General features: G+C 43.6%; 1 protein-coding gene across 4 annotated transcripts in view; it reads right to left on the bottom strand.

Moving 5' to 3' along the window:
- The window catches only part of henmt1 (HEN methyltransferase 1), a 50,082-nt gene extending 29,053 nt beyond the window's left edge, over window positions 1–21,029 (bottom strand). The window contains exons 1-4 of one of the 4 annotated variants that reach the window (XM_073040616.1): window positions 20,574–21,029; window positions 19,184–19,302; window positions 11,440–11,552; window positions 4,558–4,692 (exon numbers count right to left, since the gene is read on the bottom strand). In XM_073040616.1, coding sequence (XP_072896717.1) covers window positions 4,558–4,692; window positions 11,440–11,552; window positions 19,184–19,279 — 344 coding nt within the window. In that variant the 5' untranslated portion in view covers window positions 19,280–19,302; window positions 20,574–21,029. Of the gene's footprint in view, window positions 1–4,557; window positions 4,693–11,439; window positions 11,553–19,183; window positions 19,303–19,843; window positions 20,173–20,194; window positions 20,215–20,296; window positions 20,548–20,573 lie in introns of those variants that run through there. The other 3 variants (XM_073040617.1, XM_073040618.1, XM_073040615.1) reach the window with 3 other exon arrangements.
- Between the last annotated feature and the right edge of the window lie 276 nt (window positions 21,030–21,305).

The following is a 21,305-nucleotide window of genomic DNA, read 5'->3' as shown; positions in this document are numbered from 1 at the left end:
CCAACATAGCATGCCCACAACTTACTAACCCTAACACATATGTCTTTGAAATGTGGAAGGAAACCGGAACACCTGGAGGAATCCCACGCGGTCATGGGGAGAATTTACAAATTCCTTACACACAGCGACAAAATTGAACCTGGGACGTAAGCGCTACTTAATTAGTCTGGCACAATATCGTGGCCTTCAGGCCTGTTCATGTGCTATACTGTTCTATGTAATCACAGGTGATAACTGCATGGATAACCGCATGATATGAAAGGAGAGGGGAGTAACGAATTAAAAGTATTATATATGAATGCACGAAGTATAAGGAATAAAGAAGATGAGCTTGAGGCTCACTTGGAAATTGGCAAGTACGATGTTGTGGGAATAACTGAGACATGGCTTCAAGCGGACAGGGCCTGGGAAATGAATATTTAAGGATATACATCTTATCGAAAGGACAGACTGACTGGCAGAGGGGGTGGGGTGGCTCTGTTGGTGAGGAATGATATTCAGTCCCTTGCGAGGGGGGACATAGAATCAGGGGATGTAGAGTCAGTATGGATAGATCTGAGAAACTCTAAGGGTAGAAAGACCCTAATGGGAGTTATCTACAGGCCCCCAAACAGAAGTCTGGATGTAGGGTGTAAGTTGAATTAAGAGTTAAAATTGGCATGTCACAAAGGTAATGATACAGTTGTCATGGAGGATTTCAACATGCAGGTAGACTGGGAGAATCAGAATGGTACTGGACCCCAAGAAAGGGAGTTTGTGGAGTGCCTCTGAGATGGATTCTTAGAACAGCTTGTACTGGAGCCTACCAGGGAGAAGGCAATTCTAGATTTAGTGTTGTGCAATGAACCAGATTTGATCAGGGACCTCGAGGTAAAGGAACCATTAGGAGGTAGTGACCATAATATGATATGTTTTAACCTACAATTTGAGAAGGAGAAGGGAAAATCAGATGAGTCAGTATAACAGTTGAACAAAGGGAACTATGGAGCTATGAGGGAGGAGCTGGCCAAAGTTCAAAGGAACAATACCCTAGCAGGGAAGACAGTGGAACAACAATGGCAGGTATTTCTGGGAATAATGCAGAAGGTGCAGGATCGGTTCATTCCAAAGAGGAAGAAAGATCCTAAGGGGAGTAAGGGGCAGCCGTGGCTGACGAGGGAAGTAAAGGGCAGTATAAAAATAAAAGAAGTATAACATAGCAAAGATGAGCGGGAAACCGGAGGACTGGGAAGCTTTTAAAGAGCAACAGAAGATAACATAAAAGTCAATACGCCAAGAAATAATGAGGTACGAAGGTAAACTAGCCAAGAATATAAAGGAGGATAGTAAAAGCTTCTTTAGGTATGTGAATAGCAAAAAAACAGTTAAGACCAAAATTGGACTATTGAAGGCAGAAACAGGTAAATTTATCATGGGGAACAAGGAAATGGCAGACGAGTTGAACAGGTACTTTGGATCTGTCTTCACTAGGGAAGACACAAACAATCTCCCAGATGTAATAGTGGCCAAAGGAACTAGGGTAAAGGATGAACTGAAGGAAATTTATATTAGGCAAGAAACGGTGTTGGATAGACTGTTGAGACTGAAGGCTGATAAGTCTCCAGGATCTGATGGTCTGCATCCCAGGGTACTTAAAGAGGTGGTTCTAGAAATCGTGGACGCATTGGTAATCATTTTCCAATGTTCTATAGATTCAGGATTCTATAGTTCTATAGATTCCTGCTGATTGGAGGGTGGCTAATGTTGTCCCACTTTTCAAGAAAGGAGGGAGAGAGAAAACAGGGAATTATAGACCGGTCAGCCTGATGTCAGTGGTGGGAAAGATGCTGGAGTCAATTATAAAAGAGGAAATTACAACACATTTGGATAGCAGTAGAAGGATCAGTCTGAGTCAGCATGGATTTATGAAGGGAAAATCATGCTTGACTAATCTTCTGGAGTTTTTTGTGGATGTAACTATGAAAATGGACAAGGGAGAGCCAGTGGATGTAGTGTACCTGGACTTCCAGAAAGCTTTTGATAAAGTCCCACATAGATTAGTGGGCAAAATTAGGGCACATGGTATTGGGGGCAAAGTACTGACATGGATTGAAAATTGGCTGGCTGACAGGAAACAAAGAGTAACGATTAACGGGTCCCTTTCAGAATGGCAGGCTGTGACCAGTGGGGTACCGCAAGGTTCGGTGCTGGGACCGCAGCTGTTTACAATATACATTAATGATTTAGATGAAGGGATTAAAAGTAACATTAGCAAATTTGCCAATGACACAAAGCTGGGTGGCAGAGTGAAATGTCAGGAGGATGTTATGAGAATGCAGGGTGACTTGGACAGGTTGGGTGAGTGGGCAAATGTATGGCAGATGCAGTTTAATGTGGATAAATGTGAGGTTATCCACTTTGGTGGCAAGAACAGGAAGGCAGATTACTATCTAAATGGAGTCAAGTTAGGAAAAGTGGAAGTACAACGAGATCTAGGTGTTCTTATACATCAGTCAATGAAAGCAAGCATGCAGGTACAGCAGGCAGTGAAGAAAGCTAATGGCATGCTGGCTTTTATAACAAGAGGAATTGAGTATAGGAGTAAAGAGGTCCTTCTGCAGCTGTACAGGGCCCTGGTGAGACTCCACCTGGAGTATTGTGTGCAGTTTTGGTCTCCAAATTTGAGGAAGGACATTCTTGCTATTGAGGGAGTGCAGCGTAGGTTCACAAGGTTTATTCCCAGAATGGCAGGACTGTCATATGTTGAAAGATTGGAGTGACTGGGCTTGTATACACTGGAATTTAGAAGGATGAGAGGGGATCTGATTGAAACATATAAGATTAATAAGGGATTGGACACACTGGAGGCAGGAAGCATGTTCCCGCTGATGGGTGAGTCCAGAACTAGAGGCCACAGTTTAAGAATAAGGGGTAGGCCATTTAGAACAGAGATGCGGAAAAGCTTTTTCACCCAGAGAGTGGTGGATATGTGGAATGCTCTGCCCCAGAAGGCAGTGGAGGCCAAGTCTCTGGATGCATTCAAGAGAGAGTTAGATAGAGCTCTTATAGATAGCGGGGTCAAGGGATATGGGGAGAGGGCAGGAACAGGGTACTGATTGTGTATGATCAGCCATGATCACAGTGAATGGCAGAGCTGGCTAGAAGGGCCGAATGGCCTACTCCTGCACCTATTGTCTATTGCATGTTCCTCAAAGACAGACTAATATTGACAATACTCAGTCACATCATTTCTAATGTCTCAGGCCTGTTTTTACATAGCTCACTCAATGTCTATAAACACACAAGGCTCTTTAAATCAAGCTCCAATGCCCCACTGCATTCTGGACATTAGTACATGTCCACCACTTCCTTCAGCACATCTGCATGTTGCCCTTCAACATATCTGTGTGTACATGATCATGTCAAAACTTTCGGCATTTCTGCTGAGTCAGTTTAGCTAACTGTCATATAGACCAGGGTGCAATGAAAGTTCTTGCTCATTGGAGCTCACAGAGTAAACATTAGAATGGTAATAACAAATACAAGAGTAACAATGCAAAATAAAGGTATTGCGCCAAGTACAATGGTGCAAACTGAAGTGCTAAAGTGACAATAACAGAATAACTGAGAGGTAGAATTAAAAGTGTAAGAACATGGCAGCACCACTAGTGATGCGAAGGAAGTGACTGGTGTGTCACCAAAGACACTCGCAAATTTCTACAGATGTACCATGGAGAGCATTTTAACTTGCTGCATCACCATTCAGTATGGGGGGAGGGGGGAGGGGGGGAGGGAGCTACTGCACAAGATCAAAATGAGCTGCATAGCATTGTAAACTGAGTCAGCTCCTCAGTGATATCCAGGACATCCTCATGGAGTGATGCTTCAAAAAGACAGTGTCCATCAACAAGGACCCCATCACCCAGGTCATGCTGGACTCACTGCTGGAGAATTAAGCAACACACGATTCCAAATAAACAAAGGGAATCCTGGCTCTTTTCTCAATTAGTTTTCGTTCTTTATGAGTTGTCTGAAATAAGTGGCTGCCCCGATTAACTGATGGACCAATTAACTGAAATTTACTGAATTTCTGCCCGAGTTCGTCCAAGTGCATGCAAAGAAGCTCGAGTTTCATTGCTTCTCTAGCTTTGCCATTGGTGTTAAAATTGGTAGAAGTTCAAATTAGTCCAGTTAGGTTTTCCTTCATTACAGCTAGGTTCCAGGGATCAGTTTCACCATAGCTGCAGCATAAAATGGATTGCAGTAGAATGGCCATTCGTGTTTTGATCCATGTCGCCAAAATGTTATGTATGCGCAAAGTAAGAACGACAACAGAGCAGTATGATTAACCATTTTTACTGAGTCACATTAGTAATAGTACAGGCTGTGCAACTTGCAGTGTGGGAGATATGAATTGGGCCTGTCACAACAAAAAGACATACACTTGAAAGCCCATATCCAGAAGAGAGTGCCTCCTGCACATAGGAGGCCCCAGTCAATTCACCATGTGAGAAATCAGCTGGATACACACTCACCACATTCTCGCAATCAATCTGATATGGTAAAATAAGTACTTACAATTCAATGCAGGAGACAAAGTCACAATCCAGCATGCGAGGATCCTTCACAGCAATGGACCCCTGGTACAGTCTCACTGTTAGTGGAGAGGGCTGGGGGTGGAGGTAAGCATAGGGCAAGGGCGAGAGGCGATACCTGGTAGGAGTGAAAACCTTATTTCAATATCTGCACTGGTACTAAAATAGCAAAGATCAAATGGAAAAGCCCATTGTAACAAATATTTATTGAAAAACTCAGTTAATCTTTAGGGATTCCCTAGACAAGAACCCTGTACTTCATTCACTTCCCCATCTCTCCTCCATGTTGTTTGTGCCCAAAGTTCTAACTTGAATAAGCTCAACGTTGGACCAAGACAGAAAATTCCACCAATACTTCACAATCAATTCTAAATAGCCTACTCTCCAAATCGAGGCTGTTATGGACTCACCAGCCATCAGGGACATATCCCTTATACTTAATTTCCATACTTCTGTTAGAATTTTCTACTTTTCGATGAGATCCCATTCTATTATTCAATATTCTATGAAGATGAATCCAACCAGTCCAATCTGTACACAGGTCCCACCTGGTAAATCCCTCATCCTACTTGGCAAGAACTTAATTCTTCGGATAAGATCAGACAGCCAATGCACACCTGACCCACCTTCCCATCCACCCACAGACACACACCAACTCTTCCTCCCATATACGGCAGACATCTCTGCCTCCCTACATCCTATCTCATCACCCAAACCCAACCTCAACACTCCTACACACACATGCACACATTTAAATCCCACCCCACCACAGCTTTGTATCATTTATAAACTTCAAAATTTACAGCAAGTTACATTTCAGATATTGAAAGGCCTAGATAGAGTGAATGCGGAGAGGATGTTTCCTATTGTGGGAGCGTCTAGGACGAGAGTAGAATGGAAGGATAGAAGGATGTCCCTTTAGAACAGACATGAGGAGGAATTTATTTAGCCAGAGGATGATGAATCTGTGGAATTAATTGCCATACACAGATGTGGAAGCCAAGTCATTCGGTATATATAAATCGAAAGTTGAGGGATTCATATAAGGTAGCAAAAGTGAGTGGGAAGTTGGATGACTGGGAAGCTTCTAAAATCCAACAGAAGGCAATTAAAAAAACTAGAAGCAAGGAAAAGATGAAATATGAGGGCAAACTAACTAATAATATAGAGCAGAATACTAAAAGTTTTCTCAATTATATACAGAGTAAAAGGGAGGTGAGAATTGATTTTGGACCGCTGGAAAATAATGCTGGTGAAGTAGCAATAGGTGACAAAGAAATGGCAGATGAAGTTAATGGGTACTTTACATCAGTCTTCACTGTGGAAGACGCGAGCATTGTGCCAGAGGTCCTTGATTGTCAGGGAGCAGGAGTGAGTGAGTGTCATTGCTACTACAAATGAAAAAGTGCAAGGCAAGCTCAAAGATCTTAAGGTTGAACATATGGACTACATCCCAGAGTCCTGAGAGAGGTTGCTGAAGAGATAATGGATGCACTATTCATGATCTTTCATGAATCACTTGATTCTGGCACGGTCCCGAAAGACTGGAAAATCGCAAATGTCACTCCATTCTTTAAGAAGGGAGGAAGACAAAAGGAAGGAAATTATAGGCTGGTTTGCCTAACAGTGGTTTGAAAAGTGTTAAGAGTCTATTATCAAGGATGAGGTCAAAAATCAGTAGGGTTTCTATAAAGGGAAATTTTGCTGACAAATCTGTTAAGAGTAGTTCGAGGAATAACAAGCCGGGGGGGGCAGGCAAGACAAAGGAGAAGCGGTGCATGTCATTTACTTGGATTTTCAGAAGGCATTTGATAAGGTGCCACACAAGGCTGCTTAACAAGATAAAATCCTATGGCATTACAGGCAAGACTGGCATGGATAGAGGAGGCAGTGAGTGGCAATAAAGGGGGTCCTTTCTGGTTGGCTGCCAGTGACAAGTGGTGTCCCTCAGGGGTCAGTATTGGGACTGCTACTTTTCACATTGTCAATCAGTTAGATAATGAAACTGATGGATTGTAACAAATTTTGCAAATGTTACAAAGATAGGCGGAGGGGTAGGTAGTGCTGAGGAAGCAATGTGATTGTGACAAACTGGAAAAATGGGGGAAGTGGCAGATGGAATACAGTGTTGGAAAATGTATGATAATACATTTTGGTAAAAGGAATCGACATGGTAGGAACAAAGACAATTGATCTGTCTGCTTCCACTGTCCTTGACCCATTTGAGTTTGACATTTTCTTCCATGTTTTAAATGCACCATGGTCAATACTATTATCTAAATAGGGAGAAAATGCAAACACCAGAGGTGCTAAGGGACATAAGAGTCCTCGTACAAGATTCCCATAAGATTAATTTACAGGTTGAGTCTAGTAAAAAAAAAGGGAAATGCAATGGTGGCATTTATTTCAAGGGGAATAGAATATAAAAGCAAGGAGAAATGCTGAGGCTTTATAAGGCACTAGTCAGGCCGTACTTGGAATATTGTCAACGGCTTTGGGCCTGATATCTCAGAAAGGATGTGTTGTCATTGAAGAGGGTCCAGGGTGGTTCATGAGGATGATTCAGGGAATGAACGGGTTAACATATGAGGAGCACTGGCAGCTTTGGGCCTGTACTCACTTGAACCTAGAAGAATATTGGTGGGGGGGGGGGGGGAATCTCATTGAAACCTACCAAATTTTGAAAGGACTAGATAAGGTGGATGTGGAGAAGATGTTTCCTAGAACTAGAGGGCACAGCCTCAAAATTGAGGGGCAACCTTTTAGAGCAGAGGTAAGGAGGAATTTTTTTTTAAGCCAGAGAATAGTGACTCTGTGGAATGCTCTGCCACAGACTGCAGTGGAGGCCAATTTTGTGCATATATTTAAGGAAGAAGTTGATCGTTTCCTGATTGATCAGAGCTCCGAAGGTTATGGCAAGAAGGCAGGTGTATGGGATTGAGTGGGATCCAGGATCAACTATGATGGAGTAGCGAAGCAGACTCGATGGGCTAAATGGCCTAATTCGGCTCCTATGTCTTATGGTCTTCCCTCAACCCTTTCTTTAGGAACTTTGTGAATAGATGGAGCCCGATACAGAGCCCTGTAGGATCACACGTCACTCGTATACTGGTTCTTTTTCCTGTCGTCTACCATCTCAGACTGTTTTGCAGAACACTGATCCACAGTGGTCACCGTGGACAGGTTAAAATGGTGTTGACAGGGGCAGGATGGCTCAAAGGGCCTGTTCCACACTGCATTGCTAAATAAATAAAGTATGTTAACTGGATGCTATAAATTGCCCCTAGCATGTAGATTAGTGGTAGAATCTGAGGTGTGTGATCAGTTTAAGGAGAGTAAAATATAATCATTGTCATATTAGCTTAACGATTGACAATCAGCACGGAATTGGTAAACCAAACTGAACATCTCCACACTGTAAACACGAGGAAATCTGCAGATGCTGGAAATTCAAACGACAACACACACAAAATGCTGGTGGAACACAGCAGGCCAGGCAGCATCTATAGGGAGAAGCACTGTCGACGTTTCGGGCCGAGACCCTTCGTCAGGACTAACCGAAAGGAAAGATAGTAAGAGATTTGAAAGTAGTGGGGGGAGGGGGAAATGCGAAATGATAGGAGAAGACTGGAGGGGGAGGGATGAAGCTGAGAGCTGGAAAGGTGATTGGCGAAAGTGATACAGAGCTGGAGAAGGGAAAGGATCATGGGACGGGAGGCCTCGGGAGAAAGAAAGGTGGGGGGGAGCACCAGAGGGAGATGGAGAACAGGCAAACAACTAAATATGTCAGGGATGGGGTAAGAAGGGGAGGAGGGGCATTAACGGAAGTTAGAGAAGTCAATGTTCATGCCATCAGGTTGGAGGCTACCCAGCCAGTATATAAGGTGTTGTTCCTCCAACCTGAGTGTGGCTTCATCTTGACAGTAGAGGAGGCCATGGATAGACATATCAGAATGGGAATGGGACATGGAATTAAAATGTGTGGCCACTGGGAGATCCTGCTTTTTCTGGTGGACCGAGCGTAGGTGTTCAGCAAAATGGTCTCCCAGTCTGCGTCGGGTCTCACCAATATATAAAAGGCCACACCAGGAGCACCGGACGCAGTATACCACACCAGCCGACTCATAGGCGAAGTGTCGCCTCACCTGGAAGGACTGGCTGGGGCCCTGAATGGTGGTGAGGGAGGAAGTGTAAGGGCAGGTGTAGCACTTGTTCCGCTTACAAGGATAAGTGCCAGGAGGGAGATCGGTGGGAAGGGATGGGGGGGATGAGTGGACAAGGGAGTCGCGTAGGGAGCGATCCCTGCGAAAAGCAGAAAGGTGGGGGGGGGGGGGGGGAGGGAAAAATGTGTTTGGTAGTGGGATCCTGCTGGAGGTGGCGGAAGTTACGGAGAATTACACATTGGACCTGGAGGCTGGTGGGGTGGTAGGTAAGGTCAAGGGGGACCCTATACCGAGTGGGGTGGCGGGTGGATGGGGTGAGGGCAGATGTGCGGGAAATGGGAGAGATGCGTTTGAGAGCAGAGTTGATGGTGGATGAAGGGAAGCCCCTTTGTTTAAAAAAGACATCTCCTTCGACCTGGAATGAAAAGCCTCATCCTGGGAGCAGATGCGGTGGAGACGAAGGAATTGTGAGAAGGGGATAGCCTTTTTGCAAGAGACAGGGTGGGAAGAGGAATAGTCCAGGTAGCTGTGAGAGTCTGTAGGCTTATAGTAGATATCAGTAGATAGGCCGTCTCCGGAGATGGAGACAGAAAGATCAAGAAAGGGGAGGGAGGTGTCGGAAATGGACCAGGTAAATTTGAGGGCAGGGTGAAAGTTGGAGGCAAAGTTAATGAAGTCGACGAGCTCAGCATGCGTGCAAGAGGCAGCGCCAATGCAGTCGTCGATGTAGCGAAGGAAAAGAGGGGGATGGATACCCGTATTGGCTTGGAACATGGACTGCTCCACAAAGCCAACAAAAAGGCAGGCATAACTGGGACCCATACGGGTGCCCATGGCTACATCCTTGGTTTGGAGGAAGTGGGAGGAGCCAAAGGAGAAATTATTGAGAGTAAGAACTAATTCCACTAGACGGAGGAGAGTGGTGGTAGAGGGGAATTGGTTAGGTCTGGAATCCCAAAAAAAGCGAAGAGCTTGAGACCATCTCGGTGGGGGATGGAGGTATATAGGGACTGGACGTCCATGGTGAAAATAAGACTGTGGGGGCCAGGGAACTTAAAATCATTGAAAAAATTCAAAGCATGAGAAGTGTCACGAACATAGGTGGGAAGAGATTGAACAAGGGGGGATAAGACAGTGTCAAGGTATGCAAAAATGAGTTCAGTGGGGCAGGAGCAAGCTGAGACAACAGATCTACCTGGACAGGCAGGTTTGTGGACCTTGGGTAGGAGGTAGAAACGGGAAGTGCGGGATGTGGGAACTATGAGGTTGGTGGCAGTGGATGGGAGATCCCCAGGGCTGATAAGTTAGGTGATGGTATAGGAGACAATGGCCTGGTGCTCCTTAGTGGGGTCAAGATCAAGGGGTAAATAAGAGGAGGTATCAGAGTGTTGTCGCTGTGCCTCGGCCAGGTAGAGGTCAGTACGCCAGACAACAACAGCTCCCCCCTTATCAGCAGGTTTTATAGTGAGGTTGGGATTGGTGCAGAGGGAGCGGAGAGCAGAGCGTTCGGAAGGAGTGAGGTTGGAATTGGAACAGGGTGTGGTGAAGTCACACTGTGACTCTCTAATTAGCAGAGACTTTACACAGATGGTTGGTGGTAAGAGTGGGCTCCCTCACCTCTGCCCCTCGACACAGGTGCCACTCAGGGCTGTATACTTAGCCCCCTCCTTTACCCTGTATACCCATGACTGTGTTGCCACCCATAGCTCCAACCTGCTAATTAAATTTGCTGACAACACTACACTGATTGGCCTAATCTCAAATAATAATGAGGCAGCCTACAGAGAAGTCTTTCTTTCTTTTTCAATCTTTTTATTAGCCTACAGAGAAGTCGTCATCACCCTGACACTGTGGTTTCAAGAAAACAAGGTCTCTCTCAATGTCACAAAAACAAAGGAGCTGGTTGTGGACTACAGGAGGAATGAAGACAGGCTAACCCCTATTGACATCAATGGATATGGACTTGAGAGGGTGAGCAGCTTTAAGTTCATCAGCATAAACATCACTGAGGATCTCACATGGTCTGTACATGTCAGCTGTGTGTTGAAAAAGGCACACCAACGCCTCTTACACCTCAGAGGGTTGAAGAAGTTTGATATGGGCCCCCAAATCCTAAGAACTTCCTTACAGGGGCACAATTGAGAGCATACTGGCTACATCACTGCCAGGTATGGGAACTGTACTTCCCTCAATTGCAGGACTCTGCAGAGAGTGGTGTGGACAGCCCAGCGCATCTGTAGGTGTGAACTTCCCACTATTCAGGACATTTACAAAGACAGGTGTGCAAAAAGGGCCGTAGGATCACTGGGGACCCAAGTCACCCCAACCACAAACTGTTCCAGCTGTTCCGGTAAACAGTACCACAGCACAAAAGCCAGGACCAAAAGGCTCCGGGACAGCTTCTTCCACCAGGCCATCAGACTGCTTAATTCATGCTGACACAACTGTATTTGATGCTATATTGACTATCCTGTTGTACATAATATTATAAATTGCATATTCCACATTTAGACGGAGATGTAATGTAAAGATTTTTACTCCTCATGTATATGAAGGATGTAAGTAATAAAGTCAATTCAATTCACTGGTGGAAACATCTCAACATCTACTCTGCAATGTCCCCTCAGGATCCTACAGCTTCAATATATGTCCCACATCTCTGGACAGGGAACTATGAAGAGCATTTATTTAAAATAAATTACATGTTTTCCTTCAGAAGTTCCAAGTCAATGTCCACTCCAATAAGATCTTCAATGCAACTGCAGAACTTTAAGCGGGACAGCAGTGTGCACTGTGCACAGCCCAAATCTGCCACCTGCAAAGAGGAAAAAGCAGTATCATCAATCAATTTAAAGATAAGAAACCCTCATATTACTTCACCTTACAATCCCAGAGGACAGAAGTAATCCTTTTGATTTCTGTTTGTTACATTACTGATACCATACAAGTGTATGCTTTTGTTACAAATGCCATATATTCTTCTGAGAGTCTCACTGTTGCAAGAGTAGCTGCTGCCGACCACAGAAGGACAAGTAGAGCCACTGCTGCAGAGACCCAGGTTCAATCCTGGCCTCGGGCATTGTCTGTGTGGAGTCTGTGATCACATAGGTTCCTCCAGCTCCTTCCCACATTCATAGGTGTGGGGGTAGGTAGGCTAATTTGTTGCTGTAAATTGCCCTTATCTGTAGGTGAGTGGTGGAATCGGGGGAGAGGTGTTGGGAATGTGTGGAGAGTAAAGTGAAATTAATGTTTAGATTGGTATAATTAGGTGGTTAATAACCAGTTTGGGGACAGCGGGCAGAAGGGCCTGTTTCCAGGCTGTATCTCCCTATAGAGACTCTCCCACTAGTGGAAATGCCTCAACATCTACCCTGTCATACACCTTAACAATCTTGCAGTTTCAAGAAGGCCATCTGATCAGTCTGTCAACACCAAAATATTCCACCACAACATCATCCTGTGGAATCTTCCCCTGCATCCTCTGCAGTAGACATGCTGAATGAAAAGATTTTTTAAAAACTGGAAATCTGAATTAATGTTTCCCCTATAATGTGGAGACCAAATAAAATAAAAAATCACACAATACTGCAACTGTGACCTAACCAATGTTTTATGTTTCAGGACATTGGACAATATCAGAAAGAGTGCTCCTTGTTAGATACAGAGGACAACCATTTCATTTAGCAATTATACAGGTATATGCACCAACAACAGATGGAACAAAAGATGATATAGATAAATTCTATGAAGAGCTTGAACAAGCAAAGAATGGATGCAAATCTCAAGATATTGTTATTGTCATGTGAGATCTAAATGCTAAAGTAGGGCAAGGTGCTGATGGAAATACCATAGGAAAATTTGGACTAGGGAAAAGAAATGAAAAAGGCAAGAAATGGGTAAAACGGTGCAAGATGAATAATCAGGTCATTATGAATACCTATTACTGATCCAAAAAGGTTACATCAACAAATCAAGAATATCACTGGTAAAATGCTCCTCTGTTCTTCAGGTGGATGTTTGAAAGCAAAGGACGGTACCATTATTGTGGAAAAAGTTGAGATTATGAAGAGACAGACTGAGTATATTCAGGAATTGTTTAAAGACGATCGAGGCAAAAAAACAGAAATTAAGAACATTGAAGGTCTAAGTATTTTAAAATCTGAAGTTCATAATGTGATAAATAAGATGAAGAAAGGAAAGACAGCAGGTCCTGATAAATTAGTGATAGAACAAATTATTGCCCTTGAAGATTATGGAATTGAAAAACTTATTGATTTAATCAATGGCATTTATGAGTCTGGAATAATACCAGAAGAGATGAAAAAAATCAATATTTATTACTCTTCCTGAGAAACCTGCAGCAATAGAATGTGAATTACATAGGACCATAAGTTTAATGAGTCATATCACCAAGATACTTCTAAGAGTTTTGATGACAAGAGCGAAAAGTAAGATACAAGCTGAAATAGGTAAAGAACAATGTGGTTTTGTGAAAGACAAAGGTACAAGAAACGTGATATTGATGTTAAGGATACTATCAGAATGAGCTATTCAAGTGCAAAAAGATTTGTTTGTTTATTTGTTTTATCGACTACACAAAAGCATTTGATAAAGTGAAGCACAGTAAGTTATTTGAAATATTACAGGAAACTCTAGATCTAGATTCCAAAGACCTCCACCTAATCAGAAATCTGTACTGGGTACAAACTGCCGCTGTAAGAATAGTTGGAGAAGTGAGTCAGTTTACGAAAATCAAGAGAGGCCTTAGTCAAGGGTGTGTTTTCTCCCCTGATTTGTTTAATGTGTACAGTGAAACAGTATTACAAAAAATAAGAGACATCTTGGGAATCAAAGTTGGTGGTGAAAACATCAATAATTTTAGATATGAGGATGACACTGTGTTAATTGCGAGTACAGAGGAAGAACTACAAAACTTAATTGATATAGTTGTTGAAGAAAGTGCAAAAATGGATCTATCAATTGCAAAAAGACAATGTATGGTGGTATCCAAAAAGGAAGAGAATCTTATCTGCAGGTTGAGAATAAACAGGGAAGACGTAAAACAAGTACAGAATTTTTGCTACTTAGGAAGCTGGGTGACATCAGATGGCAGATGCGACGTGGACATCAAAAGAAGAATAGGGATGGCAAAAGACACCTTTACGAGAATGAAGAGCATACTGACCAACACGAAACTAGGCATGACAACCTGCCTCAGAGTACTGAAATGTTACATTTATCCAGTTATGTTATATGGCTCAAAATGGTGGACAATATCTAATAACATGAGGAAACGAATTGAAGCAGCACAGATGTGGTTTTTGAGGAGGATGCAAAGAATATCATGGACAAAACGAATATCTAACAAGGATGTCATGAACAGAGCAAGCACAAAAAGAGAAATAATGTATGAGATCATGAAAAGGCAACGTAACTTCATTGGACATGTGATTAGGAAAGAGGAGATAGAATGTACGGTAATTATGGGAAAGACCGAAGGGAAGAAAGCAAGCGGAAGACAAAGACAAATGACGATGGAGCCAACAGCCAGAGATCTGGAAATGAATACCAATGAATTGATCCACTTGATCCAAAACAGGAGTACGTGGGCCATGGCAGTCAAAGCATGGCACCTGATGATAATGACGACCATAGCCCTCCTGCGCTTATACTCCATTCTCCAGCTACCACAATCAGTAAGCTGGACTTGTACATCAAGACACATTCAATCACTTTTGGTGTCGATGCTGCTCAAAGTCAAACTGCAGCCAATCGTAAAGGAAAGAATGGATAAGCAATAACTAATCAAACACTGAATAAAATAGGCTAAAATGGGGCTCAAATTGGAAATTTGGCAAGGAGGATTGACCGTCATAGGAAAGAGGCTATGGATTTGAACTATTTGAACAGCAGAGTAGAGGAACAGTCCCTTCAGCCTACCATATCAGTGCCAATCACGAAACTAACTTAAACTACACAGTGTGGATTTCCTCCCACAATCCAAGGACGTACCACTTAGTAGGTTAGTTGTTCATTGTAAATTGTCCTGTGATTAGGCTAGGGTTAAATGGATGGGTTACTGGACAGTGTGGTTCATTGGGCCAGAAGGGCCCGTTCCACAATATATCTCTAAATAAATAAATGTGCCAAAACATGGCTTACATGCCTCCATTCCCTACTTGTTCACATCTAAGGGCCCCTAGACATTAGTATTGTATCTGTTTCTACCATGTCCCCTTACAATGCAACCCAGGTATCTAAAACACAGTGTTAAAAACTTCCCCCATATATCTTCCATAAATCTTCCCCATCACCTTAACCCTATGACCTCAGTATTAACCTAGGGTAAAGGCTCTGACAATCTATCCTCTCTATACATCTAATAATTTTGGAAAAGATTCCCTCATTGAGGAACTTGTCATAAATATTAGAAAGATTGTTGGCTACCTGTGCTCACAAATTCCATTTAAAAGCTTATGAGACTATCAGAACTTTTTTTTTTATTCCTCTCATTGTCCTCCCCAACTTGCTCCGTGACCTAAATTATCTTCTCTTTCTTAATTCTGACAAGGATCTTTGACCCAAAACAGTAAGTTTTCTTACCACAAATATCTGATCTACTGAGTGTTTCTAGCATTTTCTGCATTTAGTTCAGATTTCCCATTTATACAGTTTTAAGCTTTTCATTCAGCATACTCCAAGCATGCTCCTGCTATTTACAATATGCGTCAATGATTCGGATGAGGGAACTGCAAAATATTTTGAAGGTTACAGACAATCAAAAACGTGGCATTTTGAGGAAGATTCAGTGAGACCAAGATGGTTCGGAAAAATTGACTAAGTATATAAAAACAAGTACACAGTGGATAGATGCAAGCATATCCAATTCAGAACAGAAAACAAAGAGGAGATGTGTTATTTACTGTGTTAGATCAGAAAGTGTTGATGTGCTAGAAGACTTGTGTGTCGTTGTATACCAACTACTGAAAACACACAAGCAGGTCCAATGAGCAGTTAACAAGGAGTACTACCACATGAAAGCAGCATCCATCATTAAGGACCCCCATCATCCAAGTCACGTTCGCTTCTTGCTGTTGCCATCAAGGAGATACAGAAGCCTCAGGTCCCTCACCACCAGGTTTAGGAACAGTTATTATCTTTAAACAATCAAGCTCCTGAACCAGCATGGATAATTCCACTCATCTCAACTCTAAACCTATGAACTCAATTTCAAGGACTCTCTAACTCGTGTTCTCATAATTACTTATTTTTTGTATTTACATAGTTTGTCTTCTTTTGCACATTGGTTGTTTGTCAGCCTTTGTACGTAGGTTTTTCATTGAATCTATTCTACTTCTTTGTCCTGTGAATGTCAGCAATATACACACACTTTAACAAATTTACTTTGAACTTTGAGAAGGTAAGTAGAACATTGGGCTTCATTGCAAGAGGACTCAAGTTCAGGAGCCAGAATGTTTTGTTACAATAGTAGACAGCCTTGATGAAATACCTTAACATATGAAGAGCAATGGACAGCTGTGGGCTTGTACTTGATAGAGTTCAGAGGGATGGGAGTATCTCATTGAAAGGCCTGGATTGAGTGGATGTGAAAAAGATGTTTCCATTAGTAGGAGAGTCTAGGACCCAAGGGTACTGCCTCAGAATAAAGAGACGTCCCTTTAAAAGAGCGATGAGGAGGAAATTCTTCAGCTAGAGGGTGATGGTTCTGTGAAGGCCAAGTCATTAGATGTATTTAAGGCAAATCTCAGGGGCTCTTCATGAGAAAGGAGGGTAAAGGGTTATGAGGTGAAAGTGGGAGAATGGGACTGAGAGGGGAAGAAAAAACACCATAATTGCACGGTGGACTGAATGGCCTAATTTTGCTCCTATATCTCCTGATCTTATGGTCTACTTTTGTATCAGCATATTGATCTGACCTAAACTCTTCCACATTATTCAGTGTCACCTCCATTGCGATAACAACCTACCTGTTCTTTCAAAACCAGAGTGTTAGAGATTGCCTTTATGCACTAAAGGTATGATTGGGTCCACTAGGGCTGTATCTACTAGATAAACGAGAGGGATCTCACTGAAATTTCAGAAGCTATGGCAGGGCTGGACAGACTGGATGTAATAAAGACGTTTCACCTAACTGAGCGTCTATAATGAAGGTACACCAGCTTGGGCAAGAGATTTAGGTCTTAGATGAGAAGATTTGAGGCAGTCAGTAATAGATTCAAAGTCACAGACTGATTTCCCAATTTAAGAAAAAGCATTCAGGAATAGAGACCACACTAATATGGTGGCTCTGCTCTTCCTCACGACACAGAAGTCCGACAATCTGTACCACAATAGAGTATCTCAGCCCACTAATATTTCCTGTAACCTATTGTCTTCCCCTCATTCCATTTAGCCCCATCCCCAACCTCAATATTCTACCACTCGCCTACACACTGGGGTCAATGTACAGTGGTCAGTTAATCTACCAACCTGTACGACATTGGGACGGGGGAGAAAACTGGACCACCTGGGGTAAACCCATACACCTGCGGGGAGAACAGACAAACTCCACAAAGCAAATGCCGGAGGTCGGGATTGCAGCCAGCTCTCTGAATCTGTGAAGTAGCAGCTTTATCGGTGGTGGCACCTCGCCACTCAAGATGATTGCATTCTTGTTCCTGTTTTGGGTTAAAAGATCAGTGTTAAACAATAGAGAAGGGTTGACGGTTGAATGGCCTCTTCTTGTCCTACTTTCCATGTTTCTACCTGAAGATGGTTGAGTTTGTCAGAGTATCACGGTGAACAACCATAGTGCCATTTGTAGAGAGTGAACACTGTAGCCACCCTGTCCGAATGGAGCAGGAAGGGCGCACTCAGTGTGGTGGATGGGATATCACTCAAGAGGCTGCTTTGTCCAAAATGGTGTCAAGCTGATTGAGATTTGTTGGACTTGCACTCATCCAGGCAGATGGAGAGTGTTCCATCACACCCCTGACCTGTAGATGGAGGAAAGGTTTTGAGGTGTCAAGAGGTGTTACTCAATCCACAATCCCTAACCTCTGAGCCATTCTGTAGCCACAGGATTTACCTGGCTGGTTCATATTCTGGTCAATGGTGACTCCTACGATGTCAACAACAATGTCACTGAATTTCAGATGTTAGATTTATTTAAAGATGTCAACAAAGTAGAGAGTACAGAGGAGATTTACTAGAATGTTACCTGGGTTTCAGCACCTAAGTTACAGAGAAAGGTTAAACAAGTTAGGTCTTTATTCTTTGGAGTGTAGAAGGTGGAGGGGGGGGAACGATAGAGGTATTTAAAATTATGAGGGGAATAGATAAGAGTTGACATGGATAGACTTTTTCCATTGAGAGTAGGGGAGATTCAAACAAGAGGACATGAGTTGAGAGTTCAGGGGCAAAAGTTTAGGGGGGGGGGAACTTCTTTACTCAGAGAGTGGTAGCTGTGTGGAATGAGCTTCCAGTAGAAGTGGTAGAGGCAGGTTCGATATTGTCACCTAAAGTAAAATTGGCTAGGTATATGGACAGGAAAGGAATGGAAGGTTATGGGCTGAGTGCAGGTTGGTGGGACTAGGTGAGAGTAAGCGTTCAGCATGGACTAGAAGGGCTAAGATGGCCTGTTTCTGTGCTGTAATTGTTATATGATTATATTTAACAATTTTGCAGATTATTTATGGGATCTAGAAATGTCAATACACAGAATGAATCTAGTTGTAATAAAACGGTTAAATTGTTGGATTTGTCTGGCACTTGTGTAGTTTCGATGTTGCTTACTACTTTACGACTTTAGCCTCTGGAGTAACAATGAGACAATAAGATATAGGAGCAGAATTAGGTCATTTGGCCCATCACATCTGCTCCACCATTTCATCATGGCCAATCCAATTTTCCTCTCAGCCCCGATCTCCTGCCTTCTCCCCATATCCCTTCATGCCCCAACCAATCAAAAATCTCATCAACCTCTGCCTTAAATATAAATAAAGACTTGGCCTTCACAGCTGCCTGTGGCAAAGAATATCAGCCAGAAGGAGTTGCTCTATAAGGTTGTTGCTCACGTCTGAAGTTTGTGTCTTGCTTCAAGCAGGCAGGGCTGCTTCACTTGCTGAGAGGTTGTCCTCATGTGGATATCCTTTGTTCCAACTGAATAAATTCAGTGCCATGACAATTCCATAAAGTTTAGCCTGTTATAGCCAGCAACTTACACTTTGCAACTAGGGAGAAATACTGACTTGCAATTGTTGAAATGAATTGTTTCTTTTGACTAACATACAGAATAAACAACAACAACACACAAAATGCTGGTGGAACACAGCAGGCCAGGCAGCATCTATAGGGAGAAGCACTGTCAACATTTCGGGCCGAGACCCTTCGTCAGGACCCCTAGACTAGGGGTCCTGACAGAATAAACTCACATTTTCTCCTCACCTTCTGAGCTTTACACTTCTCCACTAATTCAACAACCATCTGGTATCGCTGTTTGTAAAGTGGTGGGGAAAAGGTTAAAACCTTCACCTCCTCCATTTGCTTCAGCAGCTGTCACCAACCTGCTCAAACACAAGTTCCACAAATCTGTTAATTCCATATAAAAGCTTTACGCTTGAAAACTACTGCATACAGAGCAGCTAATTTTCCCCACATACCCATTATGCTCCCAGATTCTGCCATTGGCTTACACACCAGGGATAATTTTACAGCGGCCAATTAACCTGACAACCCTCGCGTCTTTGGGACCGGGTACCCGAGTAAAACACGCGTAGTGACAGGGAGCACATGCCAACAATACACAGATGGCGCCCGGAGTGAGGGTATTGAAGCCGTGAGGAAAAGTTACAAAACTCCAGCAAAACGACGTCGTGGAGTAGACTCGAACTGTACTATTTCTGCTCCTGTATTACAGTTGGAGGAAGGCCCCAGGCGGGCTGGGGCTGGGCGGGAACCGCGGCACGGTACAGTACCGGAGCCCTGGCCGGTCACAGGATCGCGGGGTCAGCGACCTTTGTAGCTAGGCCCATAACCACAGCTCGTGAAGCGTCAGGGGCCGGGGGCGACAACCTCACTAATCCAAATGTGGAGTGTCAAAAATACCTCAAAATCCTTTTTTTTAAAATCTTGGAACACAAACGTTAGCGGGTGGTCCGGAGCTGCCCACTGTTGTCAGAGGATTTAAATTTCAATGATGGTCAAAGCATCATTTCCGGTTGGGTGTTCGTTCGGGCCCGCGGAGGCGCTGGGGATGGGAAGGCGTCCGTTCATTGTCACCAGTCTAATTCTTCGTCCTCCCCTGTCACCCACCCCCATCGCCTTTTCGTCTCTCTCCCCGACTTCAGTCGGTGTTCTCACACACCCCTTCCAGCTCAGCCCAAATCCACTTGCACCTCGTCCACCGTTTGCGGTGCTCCCGACGTGGCTTCCGCCATAGATTGACAGGGACCTAACCCTCAGTCCGCTGCGGCCATCCAATGCTCCCTGTTGCAGACCATTTCGACTGCCTTTCCCATCTTCTCACTGACCTGTCCATCCAGAAGCCTCGCACCTTACCTTAGCAATAAGAGGCAGCCAATGCAGACTGGAGAAGCAATGCCCCACATTCCACCTGGGTAGTCTACAATTCAGTGCCATGATTATTGAGTTTCCCCTCACCTATTTTTGTTTTCTCCCTTTCCTGGTTTATCCACATACAATCCACACACTTTACCCATTCCCTATCTGTCATTCACCTTCCCCTTAATGGTTTCCATTTTCACTTCCTTATCATATTCTAACAGTTTTAGCCCATTGTGACAGTATTTTAGTTGTAGTGCAGAGCAAACCTTACCCCAGAAAATCAGTAGCATGGCATCTGTATAGTGTTGATGTTGTGGGTCACTGTACACTCGACCAGATGATGTGCTTCAGTACACTGTTGCTGGAAGTCACACAGGCTCAGCCCATCATTGTAGAATCAGTTCCACTGCATCTTTGTAAGACTTCCTAAAGGGACTGGGTAGTTGAGGAGGTGGGGGCTGGTGTTGCAATGAGTTCCTGAGTGGGACTTTCTGATTTTGTGATGAGGTGGCCTCTGATCACCACCTACAGCAAAATAGCAGTACCTGTATATATTTGTATAATTTCACTGGCCTCTACAGTCACCAATGATCGTGCCGTCACTCCTGAGGACTCTTCTTCCTTCCAAGCACAGAGCCAACCATCACATCGATTTCATTGTAACCGTGCGCAGAGATAACCTGGGGCTTGTTTCTTTTCCTGAAATAGATACCACCTCAAGACTGGGGGAGCAAAGTCATATAGCAGTTAACATGTCCGTCTCAGAACTCCACAGAAGCAGGTTCGGTCCCGTTCTTAGGCACCACGCTGTGTGGAGTTTGCAGGCTTTTGTTGTGGATCTTGTCAGGGTGCTGCAGTTTCCTTCATCATCAAGGTATGTGGGCTGGGTGAATTGGTTGCTACTAATTGCTCCTTGATGATTATGGCAAACAATCAAAGGGGAGTTGAGGAAAAATTGTGAAAGAGAATTGATTGCAGGGACATAGGAAACTGATGAAAGGGG

This window comes from Hemitrygon akajei, chromosome 3 (genome assembly GCF_048418815.1).
Source record: "Hemitrygon akajei chromosome 3, sHemAka1.3, whole genome shotgun sequence".
Taxonomy (NCBI): Eukaryota; Metazoa; Chordata; class Chondrichthyes; order Myliobatiformes; family Dasyatidae; genus Hemitrygon; species Hemitrygon akajei.
The sequence above is the reverse complement of the archived record's forward strand: the minus strand, read 5'-3'. Positions and strand labels throughout refer to the sequence as shown.